General features: G+C 36.9%; 1 protein-coding gene across 1 annotated transcript; it reads right to left on the bottom strand.

Annotated features, from left to right (window-relative positions):
- Positions 1-559: 559 nt before the first annotated feature.
- On the bottom strand, positions 560-22,783 carry CCDC172 (coiled-coil domain containing 172). Its single transcript, XM_030488656.1, has 8 exons — positions 22,705-22,783; positions 22,326-22,411; positions 18,876-18,992; positions 15,833-15,998; positions 13,765-13,866; positions 12,169-12,271; positions 1,431-1,518; positions 560-592 (listed from the first exon to the last, which is right to left on the bottom strand). The coding sequence occupies exons 1-8, from the start codon at positions 22,781-22,783 to the stop codon at positions 560-562; spliced, it is 774 nt and encodes a 257-aa protein (XP_030344516.1).
- Positions 22,784-24,059: the final 1,276 nt, after the last annotated feature.

The raw sequence follows: 24,059 nt of genomic DNA, 5'->3' as shown, positions 1-24,059 counted from the left end.
AATTCCAATCCTGGCTAACCCAGTGGATCAGAATACTATTTGATACCACTGCTGTAGATCAAACCTTGCCAGACTTCGAACGGCAGCTTGTGTCCCAAGAGGAAAAAATCTTTCTCCATCGCACGAAGAATTTGGTCAGCTTCCAAAAGTGGTTTATTCCTCCCTTCTTAATAAAATGTCTTTGGCAGATTTATGTGTGACAGACACCCTCTGTAGCTTGCAGAGATCTAGGTGTAGAAGAAGTAGTGATGGGCAATTATGTATTCCACCCCCCAGGTAGGAAGCAGATCAAAAATTATTTGCACACACAGTTGAATGCAATGAGACATTGCATCCAACAATGTGGACTGAGGCTGAGCAGAGTGAGTGAATGTTTTCACACGGTCCTCCAGCACTTCCAAATGAATACAGTTTTATTTTAATGAAAAATAAAGGCAGGATACAAACTGTGGTTTAATCAAACAACTAGAAGCAAACCTGACAGAGCCTGAGCAAAATGGTTTCAAAATACCCAAAGACTACCTTCCATGACACTCCATATCATAGGCCACATTATTGTTCACTTGTCTGAAGACTTTTTTTGTGATAGATTCTGGAAAAGAGAAAGAATTGAATTACAGAAAATGAACTCTAATGAGTTCAGTGTGTTCTTTACAGAGACATTTTTAAACATTGAGCTGTTCGGGGGTTTTTGTTCCTGAAGTTTCACAAGCATGATAAAATTCATGAAAAAACTACAAATAAGTTACATTCCTCTGACGGGAACTTGAAGCTGATCATAATAGTGAGTAATACAAATTTCCCCTGACTGTTACTCTGTGGCAGCTGGGTCTTCATACAGCAAAATCAGGGGTTCTGAAATGAACCTTTAAAACACCTTTACTTCAAAAAAATGACTTAAATACTTTTTTTATTGTTTTTACACAGACTGACAATCGAGAAATTTGAAGTTAGAATTGCCCTTTAGAAAAGAAAGCAAACTTTAATAAGTTTATATAAAGAATTTGTGAGTGGACAATATAACATATTGCATAAAAGGATACTATTATCATCCTATTTCTCCATATTCCCATCTTCCATTTAACTGACAGCTGGAGATACAGATTAATTTAGCTCCTAAATGCATAATATTTTGCAGCTTTCAAGAAAGTAATGATTAACACTAGTCCCCCAGATAGGTCTTTCCTGTGCTAAAAATGTATCTTTAAATTCTTTTTTGTGCTTCCCTTTTCTTTGAGAACTTATATTCCTGGACATTTGGAAATAATAGGCCAAAGCAAAGGAGAATTGGAGTGCACCTGCAATGCAAGGATGTATGGTTGCATACATAGCATAAAAACCTGCTCATCTAAACCCACTGCTAATCATCTTAAACTACACCTTAAACTAAAATGATGAAACACTTCAAATACATAATGAAACTGGCATACCATTTGCAGAATTTCAATTTCTGTTCGAAGAGTCTCACAGATACTTTCCCAATCATCATCTTTGTAATTTTGCAACTCTTTCTTAAGCCTGTGTCCAAAACCAAATAAATTTTCAGATCAGAGAACTGTTGCTTAGGTACTTATTTTTTTCACCTTCAGTCCCAGTTGTCAATTTGACTTATGTGAGAAAACCCTCACTCATGTATTTGATGATCAGGATTTAAGTTTGTTTCTTTTGTAATTGGCAGTCCAAGATGCTGCTCTCCTGCAATATTGTTGGATTTCATTCCGCCCTGGCAGTTGTGATGGCAATGTGAGAAACTTCAGAAAATGACATTTTGGGTTTTTACAAACTGTATCTTGACTAAGTAGTTTGTTAGACAAATTTCTGGACTGTGTTGTTTTTATAAACCGTGAAAGACTTATGGCCTCATTAGTCACAATTTTCCTTATTTAAACATATGAATTTGGATGTTGATACTTCGGAAGTACCATATGTTACTGTTCTTACTTTCTCTGCATATCTGCTTGTAGCCAGAATGTTGAATTTGATGGGTCCTCTGCCTGACCCAGTGCAGCCGCTCATGTGCAATCATTGCTCCACACCCCTCCACAGACTCCTTTGCTGTTGCTGCTGTTCTCTCCCCACTGCTCCTACTACTCAACACTTACTGACTGTTTCCCAATAGTCTCAGCCAGGAGTTCTCCAACTCTTCTACAAAGAGGTCTAATTTCAATATAACTATTTTCTTGTATTCAAAAGAGCACTTAGTCCTGCTAAAAGGAGACACCTAAACTTTGCACATCAATGACTGCAGTGGTTTAAATTAATACTCGGTAGGCCAAGAAAAATCTATGCCAGAGCTTTTAGTAGTCTGAGGAATACAAGGTGATGAGATTATACTGAATCTTTCCATGGCTGTCATAAGAAAAGCATAATGAGAAAGCTGAAGTTGCTTACCCTTAATACAGTTTCAGGAAACAATGTGAGTAATCTGGGACATATAGACAGAATGACAAAAAAGAAGAGGAAAAGTATATATTCTGCTTCTCATTAAATAGCTAAACTGATACATCAAAGCAGGACCATGTTTCTTCTGAAGTTGGAAGAGAAAGTAGCAACCACTTTTAATATATACTACAGTAGGGAATAAATTATTTAACCCTGTTATATAGATGATGCACCTCTTTAGCCGTCATACAGCAGAGAGAGTTTTTCTACATAAGAAAATGGATTTATTAAAAGCAAAAGGTATAACTCCATTTGAAAGGAATAACTTAGTCACCATGTGGCATTAGAATGGACTGCAAGTCAATTTTTGCTGTTTCTGAGGAAAATGTAAATATCTTACTATCAATATGGGAACAGTATGAGCAATGTGTGTTTGTATTACAAAAGAGTAAATTCCTCTTCTTTCAGAAATACTTCTGCATTTGGAATATACACAAGTATTTGAACAAAAGGAAACTTTGCACTTTAAGAAATAAAGTGTTCACTGTACTGTAGTACATTGCTAGTTTACAGACCATTTTCATTGAAAGAAGTTCATTTCAAGGTCTAAGATCAGCTTCTGATCTTGATTAAATCAGCTTAACTTCACTGCCTTGCCTCCCAATTTTTTTCCTGTGTTCTCTGTTAGCATGATATTGGAAGCCTAATTTGTTCAAGACAAACAAAAGCCCTACTTTGTCTAATTTACTTTAGGAAAAGACATAGTCTGTTAATCTCAGAAAATGCTTTCTCATTGTCTCCCACACTGTAAAATTGATGCATAGTCTGTTTGCTAGTTGTCAGCTAAATGATACCAGTCCATGTTAGGTGTACATTAAGGCTAGAACAACCAGAAGATAAGCAGTAGGAGTTGCTTATCTGCGTCTTGGGATTTAGAATTAATTACTATTGATGATGTGTTTTGAAATGGGAACATTTTGTGTATGCATTTAAAAATTTTAAATAAAATCTTTTATAAAACTTCCAGATGTGGAGACAGCACAACTCCTTGCATAGCAAGGGGTTGTGGTGATAAAAGGCATTCATTCAAATGTGGTGTTTAATTTTTACATTAATCAATTGATTCTGCTTTCAGGTCTTCCTTCTTTCTTATTTAGAAGCCAGATAATTACAGTATGTGCCAGGAATATTATATTCACAAAAGAAGGGCTGTCTGTTAGGTTACAGTCTACACAATTAATGCATTGGAGACGCCTGGGTTATGAATAAATGATGAAGTTATATTGAATGATGAAGTTTTACCAGAAGGAATGTGAGACAATGGAACTATTAAAAAAAATTAAAAAAAATCTTAACCTGGGAGTAGATGTAGGTTTTTAATTTTACATTTAAGATAAGCAAGATATTTATATTCATCTTTCCACTATCATATTGGATGTGCAAATTCATGATACTATACTGTTTAGATGGAGAGCAGGCTTTCTGTCACCTTTGGAAATAGAAAGAGATGTACTGTTTGCCATAACAAAGATTAATATGACAATTATACCCTCTTTATGACTATGATAAAAAGCAAATATCTTAAAAAAAAAAATCTGAAAAATCACATTATCATATGGTCCTCCACATCCTTTGTTTTTCTTTTATTTTTAACATTTTGGTCTCCTTGATGACAATAAAATGTCTTTTTAAAAGTCATTTCACTGGATTAGCAGTGCATTGTTAAATTACACCATCACAGGTAATGGGCTCTGATGAACAACTGGAGCTGAAATGCCATATTTGTGAAAGGAGGTTTGACTATTCCTCTGAAAAACATTCAAGAAAAATAGCAATAGCCAAATCTAGCCTTAAATCTAGTTGCTGAGACAACAGCATCAGCATTTTTGTTATGCTAGCTTGCCCTAGACTGAGCTCTGCCATCAGTGGTCCACTTTCCATAACTCTTGAATGCCAGAAGTGACAAAGAGATGAAGAAGGAGGAGATCCCTGAAGGTGATCGATTTTGCAGCTTTGAAATAAGCACAGCTATTAAGTGTCATTGGCATTCGTAGTTGATACGCAGTCTTGTTGAATTTCAGCTGTATATGCAGAAGGCAAATAGGGAAAATAATTGTGAAATCAATACATGCTGGTATTATGAATAGAACTGTGATGAAAGTAATGTTATTGTCAAACAGGTTTCTCTGAAAATCATGCACAGATTGAAATTACTGGATCGAGGCTTCACTAGCCAAAACTCACATTCCAGGAATAATTTTATGTAAAGAGATCTCAAAGCAGAGATAGTTTGTGTAGAAGGCAGCTTGAATATGTGTTTTTAGAGTCTTTTTTTCTAAGTGGGCATGAAAGACCCTACCTGGTTGTTGTTGGAGTTGCAGAAGCAGCAGACTGTCTCTTGGTTATGTTTTGCTGAGACAAGTAAAACATGTTTTTTTCCTATTTTCCATTTTGTCTTTGCCTTTTTTGACCAATATTTTGTTTTTTAACCATAAATAAAAGGGAAAACGTTAGTGTGCATTACAAAGCAGAATTGCTTGACACTGATATGCAGGGCATAGAACTCATGGTACAAAATGGAATTCCCTAAGAAGTTTTATGCAACTTGAGAGTATGTATGTTGATTTTCCTGAATTTTATCATAAAAATCAGGAAAAATGTCTATCAAGGCTTTAGGACTTTATTGAGACAGAAGAAGAGAAGACTTCATTTTATTGTGTCAAGACAAAAGTAGAGCAAATGCATTGATGTCATTCAGTCTCATTTCAGTACTGGGACTAAATTGATGTACATCTTTCTATAGTAAAAGCAAGATTTTGCTGGGTATTTACAATTTGATGACACTACTAAACAGAAAATGCTATTGATACAACTGAAGAAGTCAATAAATTTCAGGCTGTTATCAATTGATTGAAGAAGTGAGAAAATGAGATCTAAATGGAATTCAGTATCTCAAAATATAAACTCAAGCACTTGAACAATTGAGTTGAACAATTAAATTATAGAAGTATGTGCTTGATGGAGCAGAAATAGAATAAAAATTAAGAAAGTGATCTAGTAGTAATAATAAATCCTAGCAAGAAGATGAAACATGAAAGTGAACAGGGTACTAGGATACATAACAATGGGAATTAAATGTAAATTAAAATGAATAGAAATACCTTAGGTAAAATAAGAAAATTTCAGCTTTTACTGTTCTGGATCAAATGCTAGTTTTAAAATACATAATTGATTAAATTAAAGCTTGTGCTTTGTGAATGCTATTGGGCAACTTTATAAAAGTAGTTATAGATTTTGAAAAGTGTGGTTTGTTTTTTGTTTTTGTTTTGGTTTGGTTTTAATTTATATTTCCTAAATACATAAAACATCACAAGAAGTCTTTAAGGAATATGTTATTATAGATGAATAAACATGGAAAGGTTAAGCCGCACTGAATTAATCTGCTCATTTAGGATGAGATTTGCTTTTGTGAAGATAGCAAACTGAATTTACACAGACTACTTTTCATAGCAACTGTGACAATGCTTGAACCTGATCTTATAGGTCTTTTCCAAGCTAGTTGACTCTATGGCTTTCTATGACTCTATAACAAGTTACACAAGAAAGAAAAAATGTACAAGCATCGGAGACATCAAAACTGAAATGTGTTTCTAGGGTCAAAAAGATTCCTATTGAAAGGCAGGGAAAATAAATATGGGTCAATGATCCTTCTAGTTCGAATATCTTGATTTTTCTATTGTACAGGGAAAATCGGATCTCAATCTGGATGTATTAATGCAACTACCCTATTGCTGAAATTAGTATCTCTACACTGTACCACTTTGCTTCATGTAATTTTCTCAGAGCTAGAAAGGATTTAGAGTTGTCCTTGTTTCCTTCTGCAATAGGGGCTCTCCATTCTCTGCTCATCTTCCAGGCTGAATGCATTTTTCTGGAACAGTGGGTGAGAGATTTATACACAGTATTCTTACACCCTCCTGGTTTTTTTGTTGGAAATACCTCTTGCTTTTATCTTTTCCACAGCTATATTTCCTTTTGATGTTTGTAGTTGTCTTTTGATTATGCAGAATGCTCAGGCCTTTCTTCTTTGATTCCAGGTACCTATTATTCAAGCCCTTAGTTGTGTACAAGTACTTAACCTTGCACTGTATATAATTATATTCCTCCTCCTTTTTTAGTGACTCCAGTTTACAAGGTCTAGAGTTTATTCTCATAAAATACTTTCTATTCCAAAGTCATTTTTTCAGGCAGTAGGCAAGACCACCTTTGAGTGTAATTACCTTCTTCTAGCCCCCAGATGTCTTTTTCCAGACCTATTACTGTTACTATCAGTCACTTCTTTACCCCTTGAAAAATTTGAATATGTTTTCCTCAGGTTAACTAGTAGTTTCCCATATGGGATAAAATTAAATATTACTAATATCTACACAGATGGCATTTGCATTTTCTGTGTCTAACCAATTGGTAGTCTTGTCAAAAGAAGTTATCATTAGTTGGATTTGATCTACTTTTTGTAAATCCATACTGCAATTTATAATGGAAACCTATTTTGACATAATTCAAACTATAATAGTTCCACAAGGCACTACTATTAAAAAGAAAAGCTTAAAAAATCAATGAGAAGACTGTCATTAAAAAACTCATTTTGAACCACATATATTACTCCAGAGACTGATATTTCCTGATTATAAAATTTAACTTAAAATTAAATGGTGAATTTTATTATTTTACTTTTTTTTAGTCCACCAGAACCATGTATAGCCTGAGGTAATCTACTCTTAGCATGAAACATTTGTTCAGCTCTAATGAACATGTTTCCTGTATGATTTGTATGAAAGAAACCATTGCTTTTTCCTTTCTAATTTTGCTAATGGAGTTTCTTTTTCTGTATGATGAAGTATAAGAGGAAATACAATATTGTAGGAATTAGCCAGGTATACAAAGCCTTGAACTATTTATGAAGTAAGATGACTTCATGTATTTCCCTCCTGCTACTGCTTTTCTAAAGTAGGATAGAAATTCATGTTTTGAAGAAATTTTTTATCCTTGGTCGACCTTTAGAGTAGTGTGAAAAATATCAATTTTAGATAGAAACTCTCTGGTTTTAGTTTAAATAAAATTTAATTAAAATTATTTCTAGGTTGCTTTACTTACGGCAACAGATAAATTTAAAATTAAAATGTGAAAGAAGATAATTAATGTAGTAAGTAATTACAATGAATATAATAGCAAAATTACATAGCTAGGAATTTACTGGTATCAGTCTCTGCTTCACTCCTGTATTGTTCTACTTGAGTGATTATACGTACTACCTGCAAGGGAAATGTGACTCAAGACAGGTGATGCCAAAGCTCTTTCCTGCTTTTTGGGATTTTTGTATTTGGGATTGGCATTGGCAATAAAGATGACTAAAATAAGAATGTGGATTTTAATTGCAGATCTATTTTGATTAATAATAATAATAAAACCCCTTTTTTCTTACATATTTCTCTGAATTACACACCTGTATCATAAGACTTACTATTTTCAGGGTGCCTACTTTCAGTAAGACTGTGCAGCATCTTATCCATAACTATATCTGTGCTTAACATTCGAATTTTGGTTAGCTTTTTCCTGTACCTGGTGTGATTAAAACAAGCCTGTAAGTACAGCACCAAGTGCTGTTGGATTTACCAATGTATGCCTTCCATGACCTTTTGTAATTCTTTGATGGGTTTAGGAGAGATTTTATGAAACTGCAGACACAGTACAGGGCATTTTTCTCAGATCAAAGATGAATTGCTGTAATTTGAATTAGCTGGCTACACTCTTCAGCTGAAATGCAATTTACTTTAAGATATATACTTAATTGTAATGAAGATTCTTGCAATGCCAGCTACTTTTGATATTGATTTTTAAGCTGGGCCTAGGTATGTGATACAATAACAGACTTACAGAGTGATCTGGGAGTTACATATATCAGGTTATTGATGCTGACTGTCTGGCACATTTGTTCTAAGAAAGCATTAAAAACATTGGTATTTTTATCATTTAAGGAGTGATGTGGTTTCCTGCTTTGTAAAAAAAAGTCAGATTTTGTGCTTATTTCATAGGAAAAATACATAATTTTGATCCATATTAGTCGTGTCAAAATCTTTTCCTCCGTAAATAATAAGATTTTCAGTAGAAACTAAAATTCTATTCTTGCAATAGAATTCTGTATGGGGAAAAAGCTTATTTTGTTAGGCTATAAAGGGTTGTTTCTCAAACACAGTAGGTTCAATCACATTGATTTTTAACATGACCAAAACTGACTCCTATTAAGATATATACTAGTATATGTAAGATTGTATTAATTGGCACTTCGGCTGCAAGAGGTCCTTTGCAAGTGCCAGAGCTGTATCTAGACTGCCAGGAGGGCTTTCTGGTTCAGCCCAGGTGCCTGGTACTTTAGTTTTTCACACTGACACTGTATGTATTCTTTTCAGGAAGCCCAGAGAAGCTATGGCTGCCCCATCCTTGGCAGTGTTCAAGGCCAGGCTGGATGGGGCTTAGGGCAACCTGGCCTAGCAGAAGGTGTCCCTGCCCATGGCAGGGGGTTGGAACTATATGAGCGCTAAGGTCCCTTTCAACCCAAACCATTCTATGACTATTGTCAGATCCATTTCAGAGGGCACCCACAGGAGTGGACAGGATAGCTCACTCAGGGATCTGACCCAGAAAGACTAGTGGCATGGATTGCACCAGCATGTGTGCTGCTGCAGCAGCTACGGTCCCTCAAATACCTCTGTGGCACATCAGAGGGCATGAAACGTATATGCTAGGTACTGTCATTTTGAACCAGCGCTCTGCTGTGCTGGACATAACTCCTCTAAGTATTTCATGCAATTTTAATGGAAAATATGTGTATATACATGACACTATATTTTAATGTCTCAGAGACACTACAAAGGGACGAGAGCAGATATGACCTCACCAAATGCTAGGCAGTGTGGAGATTGTTGGGTCTGTTGCAGATAATGCTGCATCTGAGCACAAGCCAGTGCTTACGTATTGATATATGGGCTGTGCAATCCATAGTGATAAGTGGTTCACTGGATAATTCAGACTGGAAGGGATGTCAGGAGGTCATTTAGCCCAATGTCTCTCTCAAAGCCAGGTCAGTTAAAAGGTCAGACCAGGTTACTCAGGGCTTTATTCAGCCAAGTCTAAAAATCTTCAAGGATGAAAACTATGCAGCCTTTCTGGGAAACCTTTTCCTTTGCTATGCTATCCTTGTGATAAAAAAGTTTTTCTTTTTATTCATTCTAAACCCCACTTATTTCAATTTTTTGCCTTGTGTTACTCCACTGAGCAGCATTGTGCAGATCTTCATTCCAACTTCTTGATGACATCCTTGTAGGTACAGGAGGGTCATCAGGTACCTCCAGGGGGACTATTTATATACTGTACTATTTATAGAACATAATACTTTAAATTCCTTTTCATTCTCTTAATTCAGTAGTCCAAACCAAGAAGTGATGAGTAGGTTTTGTTTAAAAAAAAAATATTAAAAATATTATGGAGTTGCATGAGTCTGATAAGATTTGGGATAATTCTAAACAGCACAGCACTATGATATATGAGCACATAGAGAAATGGGGATTGCCTACTTGGCTCTATTGAAAAGCAGAAGCTATTAGTGCTGACATGGAAGTACAGTAACGTAGCTATGTTGCTTCTGGCATCTGAGTTAACTTATTCAGGGCTCTCTCTCTCTGAAGTATTGAGCTTTCCTGATCAAAAGCAAGTTCAGGATAAAAATATGATTTAGTCCAATCTGTCCTAAATTTTGTCCAGAATAAGAAATGAAAAAATATTTCAGTGTAAAGAAAATTTCTTTAATATATCATTACACCTCAAAGAAACACTTGTTTCTTGTGATAGTAATAGCAGTATGAGCACTATATATTTTGCACCACATGCAATTATCAAATAATGTAAGCTTATCTTGACCATAAACTGAGGCATTTTGTAAAATAAGAAAATCATATCATCCTTCTTGCTTTGGTTGTAAACACTTGTTTCATTTGCAGTTAATAAAATTTGATATGTTTTATCCAGTTTTGTGTTTTCCATCCACATAAAACCAAAGTTCTGTTCCACAGAGCTGTGAGTTAATTTCAGTATGTAGAAAGACAGACATATACGGATTTGAATGATTTGCCTAGGATCTTGTAGCAATCAGTGGCAGAGCTGGGGGATTAAAGTAATATAATTTTTGCTACTTCTGAACCTTACACACAGGAAACCTGTTATAGAAAACTAATTACACCAAGTTGGATATTCAGTGGCATCATGGCAGTAAACTACTCCAAGGGAATTATGTTGTTTAGAAGGAACAAAACCTAGTGCATCAAAACCTAGTATATCAGGATGGAATGAATAATGTAAAAGAGTGAATAATAACATGCTGTCTCACTGAATTGCTGCTGTTGTTATTATTTATACTGTGCCTTCTATGTATATGTTGAATGCAAACTTTTTGCTACTGTATGCAGAATTGTGAGCTAATTAATTTTTATGCTGAGGGAATTTTGGCCATGTCTCAACACCATGTAAGAGGTCAAAGAGAGTTAGTAATAAGGCTGATATATCATTTTCTTTCAAAAAACAATATTCAGCAAAAATAGGTCATTATCAAATCATCTTTCAGAAACTCAATCAGGATTCTACGAAAAATTTTATTTTTCCACTGAAAATTTTCAGGAAAAAAAACCCCAAACTATATTTATTTTTGTCAGAAACTAATAGAAAAAAATGGTGATGGCAACAAAAGTTGTGTTTTCCCTAACAATTTATGTTAGAGAATATTTTGGACCAGCTTTTCCAGGAGAAGTTCCTTTGCAACATCTATTACATAGTTTTAAATATCCATGGGCACATTCATCTGGGACACCATATCATGGGAGAAAGATGGCTAATTCTGTGATATGGGGCTTTCTACAGTGGCAGATTTTTTTTGTTGAAAATATTAGGTTGTTTTCTGTATAGTGAAAACGTAACTGTCACACTGTTGTGGTTTAAGCCCAGCCGGTAACTCGGAACCACACAGCCGCTCGCTCACTCCCCCTCTTCTTCCTCCCCTCGCTCCCAGACATTAGGTTGTTTTCTGTATAGTGAAAACATAAATGTCACACTTAAACTGATGAGAAATCAGTCATTACCAGTCAGCTCCTGGGAAGCAATACTCACTATTAAGGGAGATTGTGGATGGTTTTCTGTCTTGGATAAATCTTCAAAATTTTGTTCTAATCTAGCGTAATTTGAAGGCAACCAAGAATTGACAGTAGAGATCCCAGAGAAAACAGATCTACATTTAGTAGCTCCTGTACAAGGCCCACCTGACCCAAAGAGGTTATTGCGGCCAATCCATTCTACTCCACTGCAACCAGGCTCTGGGGAAGGTTGTACAGCCAGTCTGAACAAGTACGTATAGCATTGGGCAGACCATCAGGAGTTTCTGTAATACCACTGTTTTTACAAAAACTGAAGAACCAGCCTTCCCCCCCATAAGCAGTCTTCTGCTCTTCCTCTAAATTTTACTGACTTCCTTGCAAAGACTATCAGGTTTCAGTTCATTGAAGTACGCGTGTGAGGGTTAAAGAATGCAATAAACAGGAATTCAAGTTCTGTAACAAAAATGAATGATTATTCTGATTTCATAGGAATATTGTACAGGAAAGGTAAAAGTCATTGCCACCAGCACTGCTGTGCCATTACAGACCTAAGCTTAAATGTAGGAATTTATTAATATGAGATTCTTACCTTAAACACTCAGGATCAGTCTGAGGTTTTTCAGTGACTTGGATTTTTTCTGCTTCTAAGTCTTTTGTCATTCTTTCAGCGTCCCTGATTTCTTTCTCAAGGTCTAAACATAAAATAACAATTACCTTATAAATATATATTAATCATGCATATTCAAAGACTTCCTACATTTTCTAAATTTCTTTTCTAATATTTCTCTGTGAAATTGTTTGTACGGAAAAGGCATCTGAATAAAGAACACAAATTACTTAGTTACTCTAATTATTATGTATATTGCAATCTTCTAGAAAAGTTTGTTCCTTTTCTCAAACAATATATGACCATACTTTTGGCCTGTCTTTCTTAGTTCTTTTACTGTGATATGTTATTTACACATTTGTAAAAAAGTTACTAAACCACTTCTAAGTTACATTTTTCTAATCCAAATTTCAAAATCATTCCTATTGCTTGTGATCACTTTTGACGCAGAACCTTTTTCAGTTCCCTCTGCATCTTTCATCTTGCTTTTTGTAAGGTTTCCTGTGTATTTGACACATTCCTCCCAGCTTTGTGTGTAGATTTCTTGTATGCACAGACTTACATAGATGAACACAAAAATAACAGTAACAAATGATAATTGAATTTACAACTCAGAGATTTACCACCTAAGCCAAATCTGTCATTATCAGTCCAAGTAATTTTGCTTGTTAAACATTTGAATTTTAGTGACTTTAATTATAAGTTAATGGGGTTTTAACAATATGTTAATTTTAATCACAGAGTCATAGAATCATAGAATGATTTGGGTAGGAAGAGACTTTCAAGATCATCTAGTTCCACCCCCTCTGCTATGGACAGGGACACCTTCCGCTAGACCAGGTTGCTTTCTTGGAGGCCCCTTTAGGTACTGGGAGATGCTCTAAGGCCTCCCCAGAACCTTCTCTTCTTCAGGCTGAACAAGTCCAGCTCTCTCAGCCTGTTCTCATAGGAGAGGTGCTCCAGCCCTCAGAGCATCTTCATGGCCTTCTCTAGATGTGCTCCAACAGATCCACTCCTCCTTGTTGTTGGGGGCCCCAGAGCTGGACACAGGACTACAGGTGGGGTCTGACAAGAGCAGAGAAGAGGGGGAGAATCTCCTCCCTTGACCTGCTTGTCAAGCTCCTTTTGATGCAGTCCAGGACACGTTTGGTTTCTGGGCTGTAAGCGTACACTGCTGGGTCATGTTAAGCTTCTTGTCAACCACACCCCAAGTCCTTCTCCTCAGGGCTTCTCTCAATCCAGTCTCTACCCAGCCTATATTTTTGCTTTTCACTTTGAAACACTGAATTGTCCATTTAAGTATATGACTTACTAGTGAAAGTAAAAATTCAGTTTTCATATTTATAGCTTATGTCTCAGGAAATCTGTAGACCTCAGTCTCACTGATATTTAAAATAAATCTCACAAATCCATATTTGTTATAACCATGTTAAAAAAATATGTATTACATAATGTAATCATATAGTAACACTTTGTTTCTATGATTTCTTTTTCTTGAGAAAAATAACTTGAGAAGGTTTTTTGGAAGCATTTGTCAAGCCACAAATAACTATTATAACAAGTGATTATCACGCACACCTTTAAGTTCATTTCGGAGATTAAGTAAGTCCTGCTTTAACTCATTCTTCTGCAGTTGGAGTGCATTTAATTGAACATTTTTATGTTCCATTGACTCCATTTCTAAAAAAAAAAAAATCATTTTAAGTTAAAATGCATTGCAATTTTAGTCTTCATAATATAATCTTAAATATTGTTAACTACTTCTACCAATCTTTATCTAGTTAAGAAAAATCTTAAATATAAAACTTATATCAACTAAAATCAGTCATAAAAACCCCAGTTCACAGGAAATTACATGTCATATGATATATTCATAACTATGAAAGAAAATGTTTTATGTTATTAAGGTGTTTTACATATTTTGTTGATTGGCCATAAAAAGAATGTTTTCATTTAGACTAACTTCAGATATAAAGAGAGATGACTTATAGGTGGTGAACCTATCAGCAAGACTAAAGAAAAGCCCGTGTTTGTTTAGTGTTATGGACATTCGAACCTGACCATTGACAGCATCTGGAATTAATTGTGATTGTTTTCCTGACTGCTGGAGGTCCTCATGGAATTTCTATGTTATGAGTTTCTTTATTATTTTTTTTCAGTGTTGTCAGTGTGCTCAGGACTGTAGCAGACAGAAAGTCAGACAAGTTGTACCTCAAAAAAGGTGCAATTTAAAAGACAAGCACCTGAATCTAGAGAAGAATGTTAGTCACCTTTCATGTCCTACTGATCAGATCTGCCTGAATATGTAAAAATTAATCATTAAAAGTAACAAGTGCCAACAAATATAGTTTTATTTCAGTTGTAGGTCAGAATCAGAGCAACAGGAAAGAAGTTACCACAAAGTACAAACTCAAATAGCCATATTTCAGTAACTTTACATCAGATACCAGGAATTCAAAGTGCTGGTGCTTGATGAATCATAGAATCATGACACTGGAAAGGACTTAGATGGGTCACTTACTACATTCCTCCTCCTAAAGGCAGCACCACCTCTACCTCTGTCACTTGTGACGGATGCTTGTCTAACCTGTTTTTAAAGACTTTTGGTAATGGAGACTCCTAATTTCTTTGGCAATGGAATCTCCTAAGGCAGAATGATTTAATTGTTCACTGTTCTTAGGAAGACTTCCAAATAGCCAGCCAGAGTCTCCCTTCTTGCAGTTTACACTTCTTGCTTTTTATTCAGTTCACTATAGGTATGGTGAATGTATTAATTTCCTTTTCACAGAATCCTTTAATGATTTAAAGACTGATATCCATCTTCTATCAGCCTTTCCCTTCATAGGTTAAATGGTCCCAATTTTTTATATTTTTTTTTCTTCCTAATGTTCTCCAGATCTCTGACAACTCTCACTGGTCCCATGTAGATTCTCTCCAGATGGTCCACATTTTTTCTTGAAGTGTAACATCCAAAACTAGAGGCACAGTACTCCAGCTAAGAGCTTAACTGCTCTAAATAGACTGAAAGATTATTTTGCATGTTTTAGAGATCAGAATTATGTTTATGTCTCAGTATGGTGTTGGCATTCTCATGTCATTGGCTCATGTTCAGCTCATGATCCATGATGACTCCTACTTCCTTGCTGCAGGATTGCTTTTCAGTCTGACTCTCTTTTCTTAGAAATTTCATATTCTTTATCTTACCTCAAAGATAAAGGTACACTGTGGTAGTAAAAGACCACTCCTGCAAGACACGTGTACATAAAATTCTTTTGAAATTTAGGAAATTTACGCAACTGATGATCATATAGGTTATTATAATAAGTGCAATCCTAATACAGTGTGTTATGTGTGACAGTGCAACTCTGTGCTGGTTGACATTAGGCATTGGGAGCCACTCCTGAAGGTCTGCTGCTTTTCCTCATAGTGCTGGTAGCCAGAAAGGACTGAAGAGGACAGGGAACAGAAGAGGCTTTAATTATGCTTGTGTAATGTATGTCAGACCACACTCTTTCAGTATAGTGTTAAAAGGAAGTTCCAGACAGCAAGGAAATTGATTTAAAATTATTGTTTTGCAGAGCTATATTTTACTGATTTGTATTAATTCTCTGGAAAACCAAGATAAATAGTTTAATGTAAAGCTTACCATTTTTCAACAGAGCTGCCTCATTCTCCAAATCATTTATTTCAGTCTTGACTTTCTTTTTAATCATAAGATCTCTATTACTTGTTAGTCCATACTCATTGTTAAACTCTGTTACTTCTCTAGTAAAATTATCTTCGTCTTCAGTCATTTTTCTCTTTGCATCTGTCTGAAAAATAAGAAAGGGAAAAACCTGAATGTTCAGGTGAAAGAAAGTCTTTGTTAAGCTAGACAGACTGAAACTGGCAGTCAGGTGAAGTTCCCGATGACTGGAAGAAGGGTAATATAACCCCCATTTTCAAGAAGGGGAAGGTGGAAGACCTGGGGAACTACAGACCAGTCAGCCTCACCTCTGTGCCTGGCAAAATCTTGGAACAGTTTCTCCTGGAAAACATGCTAAGGCACATGAAAAACAACGAGGTGGTTGGTGACAGCCAACATGGCTTCACTAAGGGGAAATCCTGCCTGACCAATTTGGTGGCCTTCTATGATGGAGCCACGGAACTGATGGACAGCGGCAGAGCAGTTGATGTCATCTACCTGGACTTGTGCAAAGCATTCGACACTGTCCCACATGACATCCTTGTCTCTAAATTGGAGAGACATCAATTTGATAGATGGACCACTCGGTGGATAAAAAACTGGCTCGATGGCCGCACGCAAAGAGTTGTGGTAAATGGCTCGATGTCCAGTTGGAAACCTGTAACGAGTGGTGTCCCTCAGGGATCGGTGTTGGGACCGGTCCTGTTCAATATCTTGTCGGAGACATGGACAGTGGGATTGAGTGCGCCCTCAGCAAGTTTGCCGATGACACCAAGCTGTGTGGTTCGGTTGATACGCTGGAGGGAAGGGATGCCATCCAGAGGGACCTTGACACGCTTGTGAGGTGGGCCGATGCCAACCTTATGAAGTTTAACCAAGCCAAGTGCAAGGTCCTACACCTGGGTGGGGGCAATCCCAGGCACTGCTACAGGCTGGGCAGAGAAGAGATTCAGAGCAGCCCTGCAGAAAAGGACTTGGGGGTGTTGGTTGACGAGAAGCTTAACATGAGCCGGCAGTGTGCGCTTGCAGCCCAGAAAGCCAACCGTATCCTGGGCTGCATCAAAAGAAGCGTGGCCAGCAGGTCGAAGGAGGTGATCCTGCCCCTCTACTCTGCTCTTGTGAGACCTCACTTGGAGTACTGCGTACAGTTCTGGTGTCCTCAACATAAAAAGGACATGGAGCTGTTGGAGCGAGTCCAGAGGAGGGCCACGAGGATGATAAGAGGGCTGGAGCACCTCCCATATGAAGACAGGCTGAGAAAGTTGGGGCTGTTCAGCCTGGAGAAGAGAAGGCTGCGTGGTGACCTCATAGCAGCCTTCCAGTATCTGAAGGGGGTCTACAAGGATGCTGGGGAGGGACTCTTCCTTAGGGACTGTAGTGGTAGGACAAGGGGTAATGGGTTCAAACTTAAACAGAGGAAGTTTAGATTAGATATAAGGAAGAAGTTCTTTACAGTGAGGGTGGTGAAGCACTGGAATGGGTTGCCCAGGGAGGTTGTGGATGCTCCATCTCTGGCGGTGTTCAAGGCCAGGTCGGACAGAGCCTTGAGCCACATGGTTTAGGGCAAGGTGTCCCTGCCCATGGCAGGGGGGTTGGAACTAGGTGATCTTAAGGTCCTTTCCAACCCTTACGATTCTATGATTCTATGATTCTATGATTCTATGAAACACACTGTTGTTTATCAAACATGTACTATAAATGTAGTATATTTACTTTTCATGACTCATGAGAATGTGAAAATGATCTACAGCTCTATCATTTTGTCTGTTGTTTTACCTCTTTTTTTTCTCTGAAAAAGTGAAGGATGTATTCTTCATAATAAAACACTTAAAAAATCACTGCATTATGTTACAAACCTGTGCCATCAGTTTTCCAGTTAAACTCTTTATTGAAATTAGTAGAAAGTTCTGTTTAAAGTCAGTAGCATACTATGGCTACTCTGTTTTTTTTAGATTGTTATTAAATGAAATAAAGGCATTGTATATTCCTCTGCAGAATGCAGACTTACTTTACCTCCCTCAGTAACTACCACGAAAACTATTGTTGACAGGAAGTTACTGTTTCATTTTCTGGAAAAAGTATTCTAAAGAGAAAGGCATTATTAAATTCCTTTTAAAAAAATACTAACTGATTGCTAAATTAAATAAACTGAAATCACTCTGATAAACAGGAAGACATTATAACCTATATATCAAACTTGACTGGTTACAATTAAAAGAAACTTCACACTTCTTCAAAGTATATTTAGTTTTTACAGCTAAATAATTTTTTATGATATTTATAGCATTTATTTTTCTTTCTTTCTTTGTATACTTCAGATTGAGAAGACTTTGGATCCTGAAGAACTGGTGATTCATACTGAATGTTTAAAATTCAGCTCTGCTTATTTGAAGTACAAATACATATGCACAGAAGACTACTCATCTGTGGTTTTCTTAACATCTACAGATTCAAGGACCCTCAATGTACTAAGAGGAAGACAATATTCAGGTTAGCACAAAAGAGAACTAAAAAGCTTGTTTTCTGTATGTATCTGTATAAGCTACCTATTAAGAGGTGGCTAGGTGTGTCTAGCATCAAAAAGATTGTGTGGTTTGTGGGGATTTCTAAAACGTGGTATTGGCCTCACTGATTTTTAACTTTGACCCTTCTCAATATGTTTTATTGTGGATGAGGCAGTCCCATTTAGGTGAGACTTTCCTAGTTTTCTTTTACAAAGGAAATAATGTATCAGAATTGGAGTTCAATCACACAACAGCAGACATTAGAAAATGAAGAATGTTAAATCAGCTTTGTAGATAAACTGTGGCATACGTTACCTTAGATCATGGTTTAATTTAAAAGTGAGAATTTATCTACATTTACATTAAGTACGCTGGAGTAAAAAGTACCAAACATATTTTCCATGTTTAAAACATTACTTCTTCCATATTTTCAAATTTTAAAGCTGACTACTTTCATACAGTAGAAAGGAACTGTTTGAGTACCATAGCTGAAAACATACAAAGATTTTAAGAAGACCACTCTTTTGATTAATAAGTTCAGCTTTCTGCTTTTCTAAGCTCTCTTCACGTTTCTTCAGAATTTCTAAGCAGAACTCTTTTTCAGACAGATGCTGAACCTTCCAAGAGAAAACACAAACAAGTAAAAAAGGTTATAAAGTAAGGTTATTGTTTTATTGTTTCATATACTTTGATATTGTACGTAAAGTTCTTGGTCCAGTTTAAACACAGCAGGCATACCTGCTGGTCTAGCACAAGCATAACAGCTCTTTTTCCCCCCAGTAATCTTCCAGTATACAACTAAACCTTTGAAAAGACATATTTAGTCCTGGTCCATCTATCTAAAATAATTTAAAGTCTGTTCAGTTTAGAAGATTTCTTTTTTGATGTTAAAACCAGGAAAAATATTGATCACATGGGATTTGTTACCCAACATAATACAGTGTCCTCCATCTAATTGTGTAAAGCTCATCATGTATCAAATCAGACAATAATATTAGGGGGACAGGGGTCCAACATCATTATTTTAACTGAATACCTGTACACATTCTGAGCTCTGCATTGCTATTATTGCATATGCAAAGGAGGGAGGGATATGCTTATAGTTTTCTGAGCATAGTTTCTGGAATTCTTAGTCAAAAGACGTGTCATGGAAATTAGTTCATGGTTAAAGACAGTTTGACCATAGAACCCCCAAGCCCCCAAATTATATTTTGCATATAATTTTATTTTTAGTTTTATTAATTATAAACAGTAGTTTATCTGATAGAATGAAAATGTCCTTTACATTTTCAAAATTTGCTGCAGAGTTCCTGTCAATTTTCCAGTGCATTTACTGTATTATTGTCTAACCTAAGTTAAGATACATGGTGGGATAAACTATAACAGCAGATAAATAGGGAACATTTAGGCGCTGAAGAGTCTTACAGGATGAGCATCATTCATCTGATGAAGTGGATAAAAGGAGGTCAAGAGAATGACTCAGACTGTAATACTCAGAATAATGGGTAGGGAATGTAAAGTTAGGAGAATTGCCCACGGACTGTGAAGGCCCAGGGTAAGTATCAGGAAGTAAATTGAAGTCAGGCTGATATGTAACTGTGTGTGCAGAAGCAGAAAAGACCAAATAATAGTGATATTACAGAGGTAAAAATTAAAATATTGTAAAACGAAATAATGTAGTTGAATCTGGAGAGGGTGCAGATGATAAGCATCTGATCAAAAAAGGAGGATAGTGAAATCAAATGCCCTAAGACTAGAATGTGAGAGTTAGAAAGCAAAGGACCCATTTTTTTTCCTTATCCCCGATATGTCCAGCATGTTAAGCACCCAGAAAGTACTTGCCTCATGAATATTTATTTTACATATTAATTCAAAGAGAGTAGAGGATTATACCACTGTATTTATATTACTGAACATAACGAGCTGCAGTGTAATTTCTCCGTCTGTAAGATGCCAACTTAATCTATGCGTTTGCAACAGATTTTTTTTTAAGAAATCATTGAGCCATGAAAAGCAAAATGCTATAATTCAGGTTCTAATTACATGCTACCTGATTTTACAGAACAGAGGAAAAAAATAGCTTTTCCTAGGACTCTTTGATTGACCACAGGCAGTCTCTGGGAAATAGATGTCAAAACACTTTTGAACTCAGTCTCATCTGCTTGGTCAGGCATAAGCTGTTATGCATGCACGTGCTTGGATGTGTATGCTTATAAAGAAGTGTAGTTATTTGGACAGCAGGACAAAATGAGCAGCATTAGCTGAACAACATTATGTAATGTTGTTTGAATTACATTTACTATTGTAGACATATGTAAACTTAATTCCTGTACTGAAAAATAGATTACTTTAAATAATTTCAATAACTATATGATCTTTAAACCTAAATGCTGTCTGATTGAAATGCATTTCTCCATTCCACTGGTTTTCTGTATCATTTCTCATTTATACATGAATCAATGTTTGACTAAGCAAGCAAGAAAAAATATTTTTGTGGACATCAGTAAGAATATTATTAATCCTGGTGGGTAGAGCACACAAGATTTAATTAGGGATAGTTCAGCTCTTCCCTTAGTTGTTTACAATAATGGCTCTACTCTCGGGACCTTCTGTACCTACCACATAAACCTTGATATAAATCACAATGCATCAATAACAAATTAGTAGTATAAACATAAAATTGTGATGTTAATAACTAAATTTATGAGCAAGACTACAAAGAACTTACTTAACCTAACAAGAAACACACAGATAAAATCTGTGCTGGTTAAGATATTATTTTAAAGCACTTTTTGGTTCTGAGATTGTGACATGAACAAACGCAAGCACGTGAATAACTGCTTGCATGGTTATAGTCTCAGTTTGCAACCAGTAAATATTTGTAAATGAGTTCTCTTTTATTCCAATCCCCTTGCAGTAATGTTGATATTTATTATACATGTTACATAGACTTTTACAAAAAGCAGAAGAGCCTGGTTTCGGAATGATGAAAACCATCCCCCAAACATCTATTTTCACAACTAGGTGAGGCGATCCCCAAAAGGTTCTTGAAGATGTTTATTTAAGTGATAGGATACAACAGTTCTGACTTCAAAGGGGGCTCCATATGCTTTCCTGTTCTGCATATGCATTCTGCAAGCATAGATACTTAAGAGCACTGGGGATGATATTTAGACTTCATTTTCAGGCGTAAGCAAATGGATTTTCTTTTTTTGTTTGTTTTTAATCTGAAAATATGTCTTCAGTTTGGTTAAATGAAAAGCATCATAATATCTTAAAAACACTAGATAGTTTCAGAACATTTCCTCTTTCTTTGTTGTCTCTAGTAAAACTCTTAGGCCTTGTAAGCCCTAACTGTGAGCACAGGCACCCAGGAAGATCTTTAACATGCAACTCGAGATCCTGTCAAGTAAACACAGGGAATGCTTCCATGTATTTTCTGCTAAAGGCCTTTAATGAATGGCAGTGGGCAGCAAAGAAATGGTTTCTGGGCCTCTGAAGGAAAGTGTTTAACAAGCTCCAGGATGGTTAAGACAGGACCTGGGATGTCTGATGGCTTCATCTTGTGAACAGACTGACCTGGCACAGTGGTCTGCTCCCTGCCAAGCGCCATCTGCAGGGCAGCAGCGACTTTCAAATGCACAGATGCTGTCTCGTGCTTCCAGATTCTGGAAGCATTATCTGGAAAAGTTCTTATCCCTAAGGTAAGCGAGTCCCTGAACGTAGCCAGGGGCCAGCCTGAAGGGTGATATTTGTGAGAGGGGAAAGATGCTGACAGGCCATTTTTCACTACAGAAATGCACAGTGTAAGTTTTCTCCGTGCTGTGGTATTCGATAGGTGAAGCGTATTCCTTGAAATTGTTTATGAATCTATTCCTGAAAGAATAGGTCATATATTTGTAGATATAATGTATTTCATTATTATGTATACTATAAACATGCCCGGTTACCTTAGTTTCCAGTTTCATTTTTGCAGTGCTCAGCTCTTCTTTTATTTGGTTAATTTTTTCATAGCTTCTATTTATATCGTGTTTAGCTGCAACACAACAAAAACCCACAAGAATGTGTGCTCAGTTTGTAAAAGTCAGTGGGGGTTGAAACTAGATGATTTTAAGGTCCTTTGCAACCCAAACCATTCTATGATTTTAAGCCACATTCTTATAAAAACATGCCATTGGCAACAAGCAGCCAGCCCAGCTGCCTGCCTGGCTTTCACTGATCCCCTCATGACAGTGGGTCTAACCCCGCTTTTCCCCAGGGAAATGGAGAGGCCATTAAGCGTGGTCAGTGTCACCGCCAGACCCACGGGATGGCAGCCACGGGGCAGACCTTGTTGGATGAGTTGTCTCTTCTCCCTCGCCTGCTTCTCTGTGAGCTGTATTTGCTGGAACAAGGCATCCAGGTTCATTTCTGCCTTCTTGTGGAGCCTGTGGGCTCTGTGGGTCTTGTCTTTGTGGAGGGCTGGTTGATTAAAGCTGGGGTGCGCTGGAGGAAGATGGGGCTGGGCCCGGCCACAGCCCTTCCCTCAGGGCTCTGTGCACAGCCAGGCTTTGGATCTGTCCCTGGCCTCTGCCTCCATGGGGTCAGGAAAGAAACCCCAGACCACAGAGGGATGTGACCGTGGTAGATGGGACACGGCTGCTGAGGAGGAGGTGGCAGTGTGGGACGTGTGGGCTGCAGAAAGTAGGGAGGCAAGAGTGAACCTCGGGCAGAGGGAAACACGGATGACAGGCTGGGGGAGCCCACATGGGAAATGCAGGAGATGGAAATGAGCAGGCAGAGAAGCAGCACAGTGGGAGCACAAGAAAGAATATATTTGACTAGGCAAAAGGCAGCTGACACTCTGAATCTTGTCAAACTTATGCATCTTTGTGGAAAATTGGTTCTGCTCAGAGTCTGGGGAGTTTTGATCAAACAGTTCTGACTTTATTTCTCTGGGACCTCATGTTTTATACTGGTTTTGTGTTGTTCGGAAGCTGGTTTTTTACCCCTTCCTTTTTCTATGGAGTGATCACCATCCTTCTGCTCAGATTTGTTTGTCTTTTGAAGACTGATGTCTAACAGTTAAAGAAGGCTAATATCAGCTATCATACAGAAGAAGACAGTAAAGGTGATCACACAAAACTTAACTAACCATGGTCAAACTCAACTCAGCCGCATTTCATCATTAAAGTAAAATGACAGTGTTTGTGTTCCAGTTGGTCTCAGTGAGCAAAGATCATCATGTAGCCCATTGTAGGCTTTCCTGGAACGTACTTGGGTATGAGTTTACTATGCTCTGAGCTTCTGCAGCTTTCTGGTTTGTACATTGTAAATGTAAATAACCAGCTCAAAATATAATTCATATTAACAGGGTTTGTTCCTACATCTTGGAAAGGATTAACTACATTCTGCGCAGGGGAATACTTATGTGAATTTTGCCTATCAGCTTTGAGGCAGAAAAAGCCTGGAGGAGTGGAACTTTATAGCTTTCCAGCCTTTTTAGCATTGAAAAAGATCAGGACTATTGACAGTCCTGTCTTGATAAAGAGTTGTCCTCAGAGGAGATACTGTGTTAGCAGCAAAGTTCGGAAATTAAAAAATCTTTGTAAAAAGCAAAAAAATATGCATGAGACTACAGATGTCTTACTAGTGAAAAAACTGTTCTCAGATAAGCAGAATGAAACTGAGAATTCTGGAAATAT

Source organism: Strigops habroptila, chromosome 5 (genome assembly GCF_004027225.2).
Source record: "Strigops habroptila isolate Jane chromosome 5, bStrHab1.2.pri, whole genome shotgun sequence".
In the NCBI taxonomy this organism is placed as follows: domain Eukaryota; kingdom Metazoa; phylum Chordata; class Aves; order Psittaciformes; family Psittacidae; genus Strigops; species Strigops habroptila.
Note: the sequence above shows the minus strand (reverse complement) of the source record. Positions and strands in the feature narration are given on the sequence as shown.

Bases quoted from the DNA above. Each gene is read 5' to 3' on its own strand.
- CCDC172 (XM_030488656.1), bottom strand. From the start codon at position 22,783: ATGAACCTGGATGCCTTGTTCCAGCAAATACAGCTCACAGAGAAGCAG. The intron at 13,867-15,832 runs GTAAGCTTTACA...TTTTTTTTTTAG, and splicing joins GGCAGCTCTGTTGAAAAATG to AAATGGAGTCAATGGAACAT. The intron at 593-1,430 runs GTATGCCAGTTT...TCTCTTTTCCAG, and splicing joins AAATTGAAATTCTGCAAATG to AATCTATCACAAAAAAAGTC.